This window comes from Citrus sinensis, chromosome 5, assembly GCF_022201045.2.
Source record: "Citrus sinensis cultivar Valencia sweet orange chromosome 5, DVS_A1.0, whole genome shotgun sequence".
NCBI classification, from domain to species: Eukaryota; Viridiplantae; Streptophyta; class Magnoliopsida; order Sapindales; family Rutaceae; genus Citrus; species Citrus sinensis.
In genome coordinates, this window is record NC_068560.1 from 33,330,724 (window position 1) to 33,346,309 (window position 15,586).

The 15,586-nt window shown below is 34.8% G+C and overlaps 3 protein-coding genes across 7 annotated transcripts; 2 read left to right on the forward strand and 1 right to left on the reverse strand.

Moving 5' to 3' along the window:
* The first annotated feature begins 3,165 nt into the window (after positions 1–3,165).
* Positions 3,166–5,303, forward strand: LOC102619288 (probable receptor-like protein kinase At1g11050). Its single transcript, XM_025095913.2, has 2 exons — positions 3,166–3,286; positions 3,383–5,303. Exons 1-2 carry the CDS (start codon positions 3,283–3,285, stop codon positions 5,131–5,133), a joined length of 1,755 nt encoding a protein of 584 aa, XP_024951681.2. The 5' UTR covers positions 3,166–3,282; the 3' UTR covers positions 5,134–5,303.
* A 324-nt stretch (positions 5,304–5,627) lies between these two features.
* On the forward strand, positions 5,628–9,128 carry LOC102619580 (pentatricopeptide repeat-containing protein At1g77360, mitochondrial). 5 transcript variants are annotated; one of them, XR_008054937.1, is made up of 4 exons: positions 5,673–5,778; positions 5,930–5,982; positions 6,446–8,018; positions 8,690–9,128. XR_008054937.1 is itself a non-coding variant. In XM_025096799.2 (2 exons), exon 2 carries the CDS (start codon positions 6,484–6,486, stop codon positions 7,924–7,926), a length of 1,443 nt encoding a protein of 480 aa, XP_024952567.2. In that variant the 5' UTR covers positions 5,785–5,982; positions 6,446–6,483; the 3' UTR covers positions 7,927–8,284. The 5 variants fall into 5 exon arrangements, 1 of the variants encoding a protein (XP_024952567.2); XR_008054936.1 differs by lacking the exon at positions 5,673–5,778 and adding an exon at positions 8,525–8,587 and having other exon boundaries at positions 5,785–5,982; XR_008054938.1 differs by lacking the exon at positions 5,930–5,982 and having other exon boundaries at positions 5,628–5,778.
* A 4,164-nt stretch (positions 9,129–13,292) lies between these two features.
* LOC102620431 (2-methylpropanoate--CoA ligase CCL4-like) lies at positions 13,293–15,281 on the reverse strand. Its single transcript, XM_006472776.3, has one exon. It carries the CDS (start codon positions 15,121–15,123, stop codon positions 13,468–13,470), a length of 1,656 nt encoding a protein of 551 aa, XP_006472839.2. The 5' UTR covers positions 15,124–15,281; the 3' UTR covers positions 13,293–13,467.
* Positions 15,282–15,586: the final 305 nt, after the last annotated feature.

The window sequence follows — 15,586 nt, forward strand, 5'->3', positions numbered from 1 at the left end:
AACAATTTAATAAAATCACTTTATTTATTTATTTATTTATTTATTTATTTTTTAAAAATAGAAATAAAAATTTAACGGTCGCTAGACCACCATCTCTGCCATCGCTATACGGCTCCTCTGCCACCGACAACTGCACGTGAGACGTCACCACCTGTACCGTTGGAGTTGCCGGCCGACGAGCAACATCGTTTTACTGTCACACAATTGAAAAAATAAATTTATCTTCCTCAAATTCGATCAATAGAAATTTGAAAACTTTCTAACTATTTCAAATCTAGACAAACATTAAGTATTTGGGTCAAATAAGTTGTTTCAATCTATAGATCGTCAAGTTATGATAATTTACATATAATTCTCAAGTTGAAATGACATGGTACAGTGGTGGCCTACAGCGAGACGCAACGACTTCGATGGTGGCGGCGGCAACTCTATTTTTTTATTCAAATAAAATTTTTAAATTATAATATATTAATTAAGAAATTATTTGTATTATGTCATCATTTATTTAGAAATAAATTAAATTAAACTAATTTTAAAATAAAATTATGTTAATAAACTTTTTGAACATAGTTTAATTATAAATATAATTATATTACTTAAAATAATTTTTATTATTTATTTATATAGTATATTAAATAAATTTATTGTTTAATTTTTGAATTATATTAATGATAAATATTGAAAGTTTAACACTAAAGAGTGAAATTGTCCAAATAAAAGTTAAGACATTTCCTTTCTTTGTATAATTTTGTAGCAAATCAAACATTAGAAAAGAATTTCAATATACTCTCCCCTCCTTTCTTTATTTAATTAATTTTCTTACTTTTCTTCAAACCAAACTAATATTTATGTAGCAACAACTTATTTCGTAATGTACTCTTTAAAATTCTAGAATGTAACCCCATAAACTACCCCTATTTATTTAACATTTACCAAATAAATCAACAAGCCAACAAAGGAAAGAAAACCGCCAAGGGCGAAGGCCTTTACCTACTCTTCCAGGCCAACCAATCTCGAAGGTTTCAACGAAATTGCCTTGAATCCTCAAGCCTATAAAATGTTACAATATTGACTTCCAATGGGTTCATATACTTTTACAAGATACGTTTATCCATATGTTTAAAATAAGTATATTAACCCATTGGAAGTCAATATTTGTAAGTACTAAGATGGTATCAATATTTGAAAGTTTATACTGTTAAAAGTATATTAACCCATTGGAAGTCGACACGTTTGTTATTTACACATAAGTTTGGAGAACTACTCTGTTTTCAACTTTGAAAGGTCAAAGCATGCGGTTGCTTTTCTCTGGGGCAAAAAGAAGCAAGAAGAAGCCACTTCTTGGACCTTTGCTTCCGCTGACTCCATCTACAGTCCATTCAAACAAAAAAGAAAAAAAAAACATCCGTCAACTTTCAAATGCTTGGCCTTAACCACTATATTACTTTTATGTTCACCAAATTGAAAATATTCAATCTTAACATGCAAACAATTTAAGGTGTTGTTTGGTATTAAGATATTATAACTTTTTAGTTGTAGTTTATGTGAAAACAACAGACGTAATTATGAAATAAAAATTAATAATATATAATAAAAATGACTTATAAATAATAATTTTGACACAAATAATGAGAATATTATAAAATTTTCATCATAAAAATAATTGATCAAATTAATGTAGTTTCTAAAATATAACAAGTAGTCTTTATCAAACACTTTAATACCATACCTTTTAAACTATAGTTAACCAATCTGAATACAAGGGATGACAAAATTATATGTTAAAATCCACCTATAAAGACCCGCCTACTTTAAGTAATTTTGCCGGTTACGGGTGGATTTAGTATTTCAAATTTAAGCCCACTGCTAGTTGCGGGTGAGTTAATGATATCAGTCTCCATTGATCGACATACTTTTTTTTAAAAAAAAATATTTATTTTTTGAATTTTAATCATAAAATTTACATAAAAAATGTAATCATAAAAATATATAAGCTAAAGTTATCATTAGTAACTCAATCTGCTTAAGTCATGAACCTAACTTAACTCACCAACCACTATATATATATATATATATATATATATAAAGTTCAATAATACTAATATTTTAATTTAATTTCATTTGTGTTGCTTTAGTGAATTGAACCTAATGATTACTTACTAAAGTCGGGTTCTTATTTGTTTACTTAATTGTTAACAGTAGTTTTCTACTACTTACTTATTAATATTGTTAAAATACTTATATATTGATTAAAAGATAAAGCAAGGCGTTGATCTTAGTGATGATGATCCTACAATAAAAATATTTTATGATAAATTGATATATTGATTTGTTTATTTATTTTAAAGTTGAAACTTTAATTTCTTATTTACAGTGATAAAATCTAAAATTGAGTGTTTCATGCAGATTTTTAAATTATTATTATAAATTTATAGTTTAAATTAGATAATTAAAATTTGTATGTATTATTAAAAGTATTTTATCAATATTTATAAGTTTAAGAGTAATGATACAGCCACAAACTCTTGTACAAACTTATTTTGTACAAATTGATGTGGCATGATAAGATTGGTTGAATTAAATATCACTTGGCTCATATAATTTGTTTTTATTAATTTATATTTTCATTCAACCAATAAATTAATGCCACGTCAGTTTGTACAAGAATTTATGGCTGTATCATTACTCTAACTTTAAATATGGGAGCCCGCAAAAAAAATTGTTGTAGGTTATAGATGGATTTGTAATTGTTATAACATGCGCGCGGATTTTTTAGAAAAATAAAAGCCCGGCGCTTTTTACGGGCGTGGATTTAACAATTTAAACTTTTTACGGGCGTGGGTTTAACAATCACAAAAATCCATAACTAATACTCAATACCAAACACGGCCTACAATTGGTTATACATCTCTTAGATTCAACGGAAAGTATTTGTTAATTATAAAGAAGATAAAACATACAGCTAAGCATGCACGCATGGCAGCGTTATTATATTGATTGATTTACTTGCCCTCTTGCATTAAAAAAAAGGTAGTACACGCACCTGCCATCATTTTCCGTGTCTTAAAACTTAAATCTTAAAGTGCACTGACTTTGACCAGCTAACAATACAAGACCAAATCCATATTATAATGACAATCCGTATAAAATTCCTAGAAATTGAGTACTTTGACCGGTGGCCGTCAATAATTTAACAGTGTTCCATTATACTTCATAAGACTAATGTAAATTAAGATCATGAATGCTTTTATGGTTTATGCAACCATACAGAGACTCTGAAACATGGGTAAGTCTGTTTTCTCCATTTCCATTTTCCTCTTCCTCTTCCTCTTCATCATCGTTTTCTCAATTGATTCAGTCAATTCTTCATCATGTCCTGTAGATCTCAGTTATGTCCAAACTTACCCTTGGGACAGGTCGTCATGCCTGGATCCTAATGGAAAATTCTGCTGTGCAACTCTCCTTAGCCTTATTGGCATGGGACTTGCTGCGCACCTCAGAGAAACATCATTATTTCAGTTCCCAAATGAAACCGCCTCAGCATTTTGCTTGTCTGAACTGCAGGGCAGACTCGCCACCTTGTCCATAAATCCATCTGTAGTCCCCACTTGCTTTCCCAACGCGACCCAATTTGCCAGTAATACTTCATTTTGTGCTGGGATTGTTACTATTGAAGATTGGAAAAAGCTGGTCGGCCCGACAAGTGCATTAGATCCAGCTTGCAAGAATTTTTCTGGATTTTCTCAGTGCAGTTCATGCGTTGAAGCCGGTTACAGTGTGAATGCTAAGCTGTTAAGCATTCAACCAAATTCAACCAAATGCTTTTATTTTGCTGTGTTATATGCTACTGGTATTCTTAATGATCCTAAGGATGAAGCCGCTGTTGCTTGCATATTACGCTTGCCGATTTCTAGCTCAAAGACAAAGAATCAATCCAGCAATAACAGAACAATCAAATTAGTTATCGGGTTATTGGGTGCTTTATTGGGTTTTTTGCTTGCTTCTGGGCTGATCATTCTGTACAGAAAGTGGAATAAGAAAAGGAAACAAAGTGCTTTACATGAACAATTTGTGAGCAATTTGCAGGCCAGTGTGTTACCAAATTCGGGGGCCAAATGGTTTCATGTATCTGAGCTTGAACAAGCTACAAATGGATTTTCTCAGAATAATCTCATAGGCCAAGGCGCATCAGGGATCGTGTACAAAGGAACACTACGGCATGGCAATTTGGTTGCAGTGAAACAAATTCTCGATTTGGACACAAAAGGTGACGAAGACTTCACCAACGAAGTTGAGATCATTAGCAAAATAAGGCATAGGAATCTTCTATCTCTTAGAGGCTGCTGCGTTACAAGCGATGACTCGAGCGGTAAAAGAAGATTCCTTGTCTATGATTACATGCCTAACGGCACTCTCAGCGACCACTTATCAATCAGTCACAAAAGAAAGCAATTAACATGGCCCCAGCGAAAGAAAATAATTGTGGATGTCGCCAAAGGAATCGCATACTTGCACTACGGACTCAAACCCGGCATTTATCATCGAGACATAAAGTCTACAAACATACTGTTGGACTCAGAACTGAATGCCAAAGTTGCTGATTTCGGATTAGCAAAGCAAAGCTTGGAAGGCCATTCTCATTTGACAACAAGAGTGGCAGGCACATTCGGGTACTTAGCTCCTGAATACGCTCTCTACGGACAGTTAACAGAGAAGAGCGATGTCTACAGCTTTGGGATTGTGATTCTTGAACTCATGAGTGGAAGGAAAGTACTGGACACGTCAACTTCACCGTTTCAGTTGATCACTGACTGGGCTTGGGTGCTGGCAAAATCTGGGAAGGTGGATGATATCTTTGATGAGTTTATAAGAGCGGAAGGGGCAAGAGCAGTGATGGAGAGGTTTGTGCTAGTGGGAATATTGTGTGCTCATGTCATGGTGGCTCTTAGACCCACCATTACTGATGCTTTGAAGATGCTTGAAGGTGATATTGATATACCAAAATTGCCAGACAGGCCATTGCCGCTTAGCCATGAATGTTTAAGATCTTCTCCGTCGCGATATAGTTTCTCTACAAGTACTGATAGATCAGCTACTAGCTCTAGCATGACGAGCACAATTTCATTTGTATAGTTTTTAGCTCCATGGTCCATGGAAATTAAGTTGTTATAGTTTTGTAATATTTATGCCAGTTAAATTTTGAGCATTTAATTCTGTGTAATTACATTCAACATACTGAACATTTAGTAGCTTAAAAGAGAAGTTTGATACTCACGATAATTGGCCAACAAAATTGTTAATTCTTTTCTATGTCCATGAACAGGAGTTGAACTTGCTATCTATACCAGTGAAGTGACTGTTGATACTTGGTAATAAATTCATCAGCAAAGTAACCTGAACATAAATATGTAGTCAGATGCCGAATTACAACTTGCAAGCAGCTGAAGAGCCTCTTTTACTGGTTGTATTGTAAAGACCATGAAGCATAGCTCATTTCATTTAGTCATTGAAACCAATTTCAGTGGGCGAAGTTGGTTTCAACTAGTTAATGGGCTTGACTAACAAAAGCCTTTTTCTTAATCACCCAATTGAAGGTTTAAGAGTTCTTCTGACACCCACATTCCATTCCAAAAACATCCCTGATTTACCTAAAAACTCAATTCTTCATTTAAAAAAAAAAAAAAAAAAAAAAGAGACACTGACATTTTGGTGATAGAGGACGACTCAACTCAACTGCTAAAAATAATACAAGTTCTTACTGCTCTCTGAAGCAGGAAGGTAAGGAAAAGTTTACTTCTTGTCTTTATGGCATCGGGTTTTAACTTGGTCTCTTATTGTACTTTGCAATTGCTATAAACTTTGTTGTGGGTTTATTTGGGTTTTGCCTGAATAAAAACGGCGACTGAAAAGAGAGAGTCTGCTCTTGCAGAACCGACGTCGTTTCCCAAAATTAACCATTTCTGCAGCTTGGACCGACTTACGGTGATTCTCAATCTGATTTTCATTTCAAATTTTGTTGTTAAGTGGCTGATTTAACGTTTATTTTTAAATTACAAGTGATAACTTGCTAACTGCTCCGTATCGTGCTGATTTTAGTTTTATTGCTCTATAAAAATCAGCATTTAGAACTTGATTAAAATTTATGTGCTTAGGTCTTTTATTATTTTCGTCAAAATGAACTACCCCCTTAAGCATTTTAGTGTTACCGTTGTAGAGATTCAGTGAAACTTTGTAATTATGCTTCCATGATTTTGTTAATTCAGTACGACATGTTTATGTTAGTGGTTGCTTTGCATATATGAGACATCTGTTCCTTGATATTGAAATGGCTTGGAGCCCATTGGATTGAGCAATATGAACCACCATATTGAATTATTTTTTGGGGTGATTTGATGATTTAGTTTCATCATGTTAGTTGATTTGTCTTATTTTGTTTGTGTTTCAGATAAATTTCGACACCCACATCCAGTTTGATTCAACAATATGATTAAAGTATATCACAGCCGTAACAAAATGATTTCTGGATGTATCTCGTTTTTGAGGAGGTACAATTCAAGTGAACCATCAACAGAGGCTTTAGATGCAGCAAAAAGTATAAGTAAAATTATGTTGTCTTCCCCAAAGGTGGTGCTTGATACTGCTCTTGACCAAAGTGGGATTAGGGTATCTCCAGAAATAGTTGAGGATGTCCTTGAGAAATTCAGGAATGCTGGTACATTGGCATTCTGTTTCTTCAAATGGGCCGAAAAGCAACAAAATTATGAGCACAGTGTCCGGGCTTACCATAGCATGATTGAATCTCTGGCCAAGATAAGGCAGTACCAGATTATGTGGGACCTTGTGAATGCCATGAGGACAAAGAGGATGCTAAATGTCGAGACCTTTTGCATTATTATGAGAAAGTATGCCCGGGTTCAAAAGGTGGAGGAGGCAGTTTACACATTTAATGTCATGCAGAAATATGGCGTCACCCAAAATTTAGCAGCATTCAATGGGCTACTGAGTGCTTTATGCAAGTCCAAGAATGTGAGGAAGGCTCAGGAGATATTTGACTGTATGAATGATCGGTTCATTCCTGACTCAAAAACTTATAGTATACTACTTGAGGGGTGGGGAAAGGATCCAAATTTGCCCAGGGCAAGAGAAATTTTCAGAGAAATGGTTGATACAGGCTGCAACCCTGATATAGTAACCTATGGTATAATGGTTGACGTTCTCTGTAAGGCAGGGCGGGTTGATGAAGCTCTTGGGATAGTCAAGTCGATGGATTCTACGGTTTGTCAGCCAACTTCTTTCATCTATAGCGTTTTAGTTCATACATACGGGGTAGAGAACCGGATTGAGGATGCTGTTGATACATTCTTAGAGATGGAGAAGAATGGAATTCAGGCTGATGTTGCAATGTATAATGCCTTGATTGGTGCCTTCTGTAAAGCTAATAAATTCAAAAATGTGTACAGGGTTTTAAAAGATATGAATAGCAAGGGTGTAGCACCTAACTCAAGGACTTGTAATATCATTCTAAATGGCTTAATTGGCCGTGGAGAGACAGATGAGGCTTATAGGGTATTCCGCAGGATGATAAAGTTGTGTGAGGCAGATGCAGACACATACACAATGATGATAAAAATGTTTTGTCAGGGGGGAGAACTCGAGAAGGCTTTTAAAGTCTGGAAATACATGAAGTTGAAGCGGTTTATCCCAAGTATGCACACCTTTTCAGTCCTAATAAATGGATTATGTGACAAGGGCATTGTGTCTGACTCTTGTGTCTTGTTGGAAGATATGATAGAGAAGGGAATTCGGCCTTCTGGTGAGACTTTTGGGAAGTTAAGAAAATTACTTATAAAAGAAGGTAGAGAAGATGTACTTAAATTTCTTCAGGAAAAGATGAACCTCCTAGTGAATGAGCCTTTATGTGATTGAGGAACCCTGTCTGTTGAACCAAAAGCTTCTGCTGATGTTGATTCAGAGATCCGGAGTCAAAAGACTCTGGTTTTTGTTTATAGCATCAAAGGGTAAAAGATCAATATTTGCGGGTTACTTTTCTTTCTTTTTGCTCTGGTGGCTATATTTTAGTTTGTTATTTGGAAAAGATTGCTTGCTATTTACCCCCTTAAACTTCTTGTGAATTCTCACTCCCTTTTTGAAATTACCAGTTTTAGTCTGTATCTTGTGTGGAGATACTGACGACTGCAGTGTTATATTATTCGGTGATGAAAAGTAGACAATTTTTAGTCAATGAGCATACCTGAAGAAAGGAACCAAAAAAATTTATTGATAATTGGCATATTTTTGTATTTCGTGCAAGTTTGAGAAGAAGCAAAATGAGAATTAATAGAGTGTTGTGTGATTCTCAAATTGTTTAGGTATTTTGATTGTTTGTCCGCAAGGGATTGTGCTTTCTACTTGCAGAAATTTTAATATTGTCTCAAGAGCTAAGTAGTTAGATTTGATTCATGTTCTCTTGAGCTTTGATATGTACTGGGAATTAATTGTTTAGATTGATGTGTCTCTGTTATAGGATGAAAGGTTTGTATTCAGGCTGTTGGGGTACTAAGTTCCTTTGAGGCCTTATCTTATTGATGTAACTCACAAAGCGCAAGTAACTTTTTTTTTTTTTTCTTGAAGGTGAAATTCTTTGGTTGCTTATTAGTTGTTTTCTTCAACTGTTGGCATGTTTTTGCAGGACTAGCAACTGCAATCCAGAGTAAATCAAGGAGAATGGGATCAGAAACTGTTCTATTTTCTAAACTTTTTGTCCAGTCCGAGAAAGTCCGAGCCATGTGGCCGTTGGCATCAATCACTATGATGGACAATTATAGAGCAGGCAAGGCATTATTGCTCAATCCTTGGCTGCCGGCTACTGACTCACTGATGGGAAAGGAGGAAGCGGCAATTTGACAAAAATCTTTTTACTTTGGATAATAACCAGTTGAAAGGATCCACTCCTACAGCTTCCTTAACTCGCTGTCATCTAATCATTCTTCCTTTATTTCCATTTGGACGGAATTCTGGTCGTTTTTTCTTTTAATCAAAAATTAAATAAATAAACAAATTCTGTAATACTAATGTATATAATAATAATGTGTCCCAACAAATAAGTTGTGGATAAAACCTTTTCAAGAGCCGTCATTTTCCATACAAAACATTCTTACATAATTAAAGGTACTGAGATTTAATCAAGTATGCATCACTTACGGTGCATTAATCACAAACCTAATTTCAATCACCAATATGCGTTTCTTGGCAGTTCAAATTTAAGAAGCATTTGAAACTGTAAAAGGAATGTCAGTCAATTTCTAGTGTAAGAATTCCAACATTAAAATGAGATAAAGTTGAGTATTTTTTTTTTTTTTAAAAAGGGAAAGAATATCACTTAAAATACAAAATGAGGATTAGAGATAAAGTACATTAATATAATGTTCTCGTGAGGTCTCATAAATAGGGCACTTTAAGAGTTCTTATCTAATAAAAGTATTCTTATTTTAATAAAGTAAAAATATTATCAAAATTATATATATATATATATATATACACACACATACACACACAGAGACACATTAGGACTGTGTTTATTTGTTTGCACTTTTTTGTCTATTAGTGTTGTTGTAAGAAGAAAAGTCAAATAATATAAGCATGGGACCATGAAAGCACATGAGCGTGAGACCATGAAAGTATGCAATCTCAATAGGAAGTTTAAAATGTCAATTGAGCTCAATTACATGAGAGCATAAGAGCACCTGAGCATAAGACCACACGAGTGTGGGACCATAAGAGCATGTAAGCTAAGTAGGAAGTTCAATAAATCAATTAAGCTCAGCTACTTCAGAGCATAAGAGATCAAAAGCATGTGAGTACGTGAGCACGTGAGCTTGAGACCATAAGAAGACGTGAGTATGAGACCATGAGAGCATGAGAGCACGTGAGCATGAGAACATGAGAGCACAGGATCATGGGAGCATAAGAGCGTGTAAGCTCGGTAAGAATCTTAAAATGTCAATTGAGCTTAACCAAGTGAGAGCATGTGAGTAGGCAAGTGTGAGAGCAGGCAAACAAAGGGATGTTTAAAACGTCAATTGAACTTAGCCACAGGGGAGCATGTGACCATTGAGCACGCGAGTATCAGAGAATAAGAGCATGCAAGCTTAGTAAGAAAAAGTCAATTAAGCTCAACTACACGAGAGCATGAGAGCATAAGTTAAACAAGCACAACTGCTAGAGAGTATTATGACAGCACTTGATAAGTCAAATAAATATAATTACAGGAGAGTGCAACCTAGGAGGATGACAACATGTGGGGACAATTGTGGGAGATGAGTTTAATTAAAAGAAAGACATGTTGCTGAATCCAATATCTAAGATGTGATAGTTTGAAGTGTTATTTAAGCCAAATAGTAGAATTAATATTAAAGATAAGCATTAATGTAAGATAAAACCTAAAGCCAATTAAAGAAGGAGATAATGTTGAAAATAAGTATTAATATAAGATAAAGATCAATTTTAGAAGGAGATGAATTTTAACATCAGATGAAACTCTAAATTAAGTGATAACAGCCGACCAAAGCAAGAAATCATGACCTAGACTGTAGTATAAAGAAAGAACATTTGATGCATAGAAGGACATGAGCAAATAGCTAAACAAAAAAAAAAGGTTCATTATAATTCTGATTCAATAGTGAAAAAATTGCTCTTTCTATACCCATAGACGTAGGCCAAGTGTTGAACTATGTAAATTCTCAGTGTCTCGTTTTTTATATCATCCATTTTATTTAATTTTCTAAGTTGACCAAAAAGTTAGCGTCAACAAGTGTCATCCTTACTTTATTAAAATAAAGATATCTCCATTAAAAAAAAATCCATTTATATATAGGACTTTTGGTCTACCTAATTTTTTTTTGTTGATTTACAATTGCAATATAAAAATAATAATAGTATCTTATTAAGTTGGAAGCAAGAAAAAGAAAAATAAATCTATGGTCTTGTATGTTATAAATTTATCACATAAAGGACATGTCTTAATTACATGTATATATTATGTCTATGACATATTGCTTGTGTATTCAAAACATAAGTGACATATCGTATATTGGAAGAGTATGATCTGTTGTATACTTTTATTTTTTTAGTATATTAAACTATCTAATATCCGAAGACCACATTAGGCCCTGACTAATCCAGATTATAACTGGGTAGAACTACTAGAGTGGTAAAGCTCTATTTAACGCAGCTGCATTTCTAAGTCTCGAACCAAGGACCTTAATTAAGATAGAACACTTCTATGCCAACTAATCTACATGCTTGTTGGTGATCTGTTGTATACCTTTAGCGTGTAAATAATATGTTGTGAAATTTTTACTTTGAGAACAACATTGTATGACCTATCGCTTATAATTTTATCATATAGATGACATGATAAAAATATTTATAGTACACATATAGATATCTTACTTTATCAAAAAGTTACATAGGTCATACAATGTCAGTGTCATTGTATGACCTATTAACAAAAAATTGTTAGGTCATACAATTTTATCAAAAAGTTAGCGTCAACAAGTGCATCCTTACTTTATTAAAATAAAAATATGCCCATTAGCAAAAATTCTATTTATATATAGGACTTTTCCGTCTACTTGATTTGTTTTTGTCGATTTACAATTGCAATATAAAAAAAATCATAGTATCTTATTAAGTTGGAAGCAAGAAAAAGAAAAAAAAAGAAAATAAATATGTGGTCTTATATGTTATAAATTTATCACATAAAGGACATGTTTTAATTACATGTATATATTATGTCTATCACATATTGCTTGTGTATTCAAAACATAGGTGACATATCGTATATTGGAAGTGTATGGTATGTTGTATACTTTTATTTTTTTGGTATATTAAACTATCTAGTATTCGAAGACCACATTGGACCCCGACTAATCCAGATTATTACCGGGTAGAACCACTAGAGTGACTAATCCAGTTTATAGCCGGGTAGAACCACTAGAGCGGCAAAACTCTATTTAACGCAACTGCATTCCTAAATTTCAAACCAAGGACCTTAATTAATATGAACACTTCTATGCCAACTGATCTACGTGCTTGTTGGTGATCTGTTGTATACCTTTAGAGTGTAAATAATATGTTGTAAAATTTTTACTTTGGGAACAACACTATATGACCTATCACTTATAATTTTATCATATAGATGACATGTTAAAAATATTTATAGTACACATATAACTTATTATTTATATTCTCAATATGATTCCAACCTTAGAATCCTCCGAGAATTTGTCAATTTACAACCTCAACTTAAAAAAAAAACTATTAATAATAACTATTTCTAAAAAATTAGTATTCTAAAATCGGTTTTCTAAATAATGAGAAATTATAAAATATATCAGAGGTAATACAATCGATTAATGCATGTATGACATATATATTTAAATTTTATATAACCATTAATTCATGTTAATTCTTCAAAATAAACATATATATATCACAACATCATTTGTTTGTTATACGACTGGAATGGCACTTGAGAGATATCTATAATTTCTCCCACGTAACGGCTTAATGTTAAAATATCAATTTACACAACGATAACGCGTGGACATAAATGGAAACTGACGAGATTCAAAACTTAGAATAATGTTAACGCAGCCGCGTAACCTATAAGAAAACGAATAGTTAGCTTCCATTATCAGTACACACGAAATCTCTTGATATAATATGGTAGTCGGGTGAGTAATCAACTCAAATGAAAAATGTACAAGATAAGATGACAGAGAATAGATACACAAATAGTATATTTATGTGTGTTTTATTGAAACTAGGAGGAAAGAGAGAAAAAATCTCTATCATCTGAACTTAATTGAAACAGTCATTGACATTTCAAATTTATATTGAACTTTCATGTATGCATAAGATCAATTATTCAAGTCCTACTTAAATGAGACAAGTTCAAAATTCATACGAATCGAGAAACTTTATGCAACAACCTACAAATTAAAGAGGATAAAGGAATCCTTATTATTGATTTATTACTTCTCAAATAATCAAGAAATCCATTTCAGTCTGTTATATTAATGAAATATACTTGTGTAAGAATTTAAAGAGGGTGGATGTACGAAAGCATTGTATTTTCGAATCTCAGTCTATTAAAATGGTAAGTATTAAAGTTTAATATTACTTTATATTAAAATTAATAATTATTTGCGTGCGACTGTCGAGCAACAACAATCCAGGTCCAGCCAGCACATTGAAAATTGATACAAACTCATGAACAGATGAAATCAAAAACTTGGTAATATATGTGTTTAGTTTTTTCTTTTTTTGCAATTTATTCGTTTAACAAAACATACATGCATGAACAAGACGACTTTATTATACGAAATTACATATTTGATCAGTTTAATTAATTTAATTAAAAAATTAAAAAACTTTAATTTCTTCAATGAATTGAATCATCGATCAACTCATAGACTTGGCGATTTCTCTAAGCAGATACTTCTGAATTTTCCCCGTTGAAGTCTTCGGAAGCTCTTCCGAGAAAACAACTTTTCGAGGCACCATGTACCTCGGCAGCCGAGCCCTGCAATACTCTATTATCTCCTTCTCCGTAGGCTTCTCGGTCAACCCTTGATCCCTCTTCAAACTCACAAATGCACACGGCGTCTCCCCCCAGAACTTGTCCGGCCGAGCCACCACCGCGGCCTCGTTGACCGCCGTGTTCGAATACAACACTGACTCCACCTCAGCACTGCATATATTTTCTCCTCCGCTTATTATCACGTCCTTTGAGCGATCTTTTATCTCCACATAACCATCCGCATGCATCACCGCTATATCTCCCGTGTAAAACCATCCGTTGTCGCTTATGCATCTTCTCGTGGATTCTTTGTCTTTAAAGTAGCCAACCGTCACACACCCACCTCTCAAAACGACTTCGCCAAGACTGACGCCGTCGCGTTTTACGCTCTCTCCCGTCTCAGGATTCACCACGCCAACTTCCGTTAACCCTACGGTCTTCACTCCTTGCCTTGCCTTCAGTCTTGCTCTCTCTTCAAGAGGTAGCTTATCCCATTCAGGTTTCCATGCACATGACACCACCAGTCCGGCCGTTTCCGTTAACCCGTACCCGTGACTCACTACAAAACCCATTGACTCGGTTCGGGAGAGAACCGGTGCTGGCGGTGGGGCCCCGGCCGTTAGGATTTGAACCGGGGTTTTCAGCGGTTCGAAATCCGGAGAGTTTGATATCATGTTGAGCACAACAGGGGCTCCGCACATGTGAGTCACGTTGTGTTTTTGGATCAGATCACTAATCGTTGATGCATCAAATCTACGTAGACAAATGTTGGTGGCACCAACAGCAGCCATGCCCCAAGTGTAGCCCCACCCGTTTGCATGGAACATAGGCAGGGTCCACAAATAAACCGGCTGCTTCGGAACAGCCCAATCGATCAAAGCGTTAGCGGTGAGGATGAAGATCCCTCTATGGCTGTGGACAACTCCTTTTGGAGATGATGTTGTGCCTGACGTGTAGTTCAGCACCATAGGGTCCCATTCACTTCTGGGCTGGACCCACTTGTACTTTGGATCTCCTTCTTCGACAAAACCCTCGTAAGTATCGATAAAGTCAACCGTAACCGTGGGTGATGTCGTAGTAGTACTTGACGCAGCTGCATCGTCATCAACGAGGACGAGGTGTGGCCTTTTGGTGTCACGTGGAAACAAAGAAAGAGCTTCAAGGACAAGAGAGCTATGGAGATGATCGACGAAAACGAGCTTTGATTCGCTGTGTTGCAGGAGTACGGAAAGATTGTGAGCGTCCAAGCGTGTGTTGATGTTGTTAAGAATTGCACCTGACATGGGAACTCCAAACTGAAGCTCGTACATGGAAGGAACGTTGGGGGCCACGACGGAGACGACGTGGCCCCGCTGGATGCCTACGGACGACAGAGATGAAGCCACCTGGAGGCATCGGCGGTGGGTCTCAGACCAAGTGTAGGTAGTGTTGTTGTAGAGAATGGAAGGGCAGTCAGAGTAGGCAGTAGCAGCTCTTTCCAAGAAGCCTAATGTGGTGAGAGGCGTTGAATTTGCATGATTTGGCAACAATAATTCCATTGAGCCAAAATGACACAATCGGGTTAATTTGTTGTGAATGTATAGTGTGTCCCTGTGTCCCTCCTATGCCTATATGATTTTACTTTGTAATTGTATACAGATGTTTTGTACGTATTATTTCTTGTGGACTCCTCTTGGCGTTTGTGAACGTGTTTGATAATAACGAGAAATTATATAATATATTAGAGCTATTATATCAGTCATACAATAAATATTATTATATTATAATACCTAGACACGTATATATTTATTTTAAAAAATTATCATCAGAGTTATTACTAAATTCAATTTAATTACACATATTATATATATATATATATATATGTTATATATGTATTAATTAATTATATTACATGTATACTAAAATTTCTCGATAAAAACAATGATACAAACACGTGTTTTGTACTTGTTGGACAAAATGATTGGTGAGCGGTACATGTTTGCGGTAACAAGGATTGGAAGC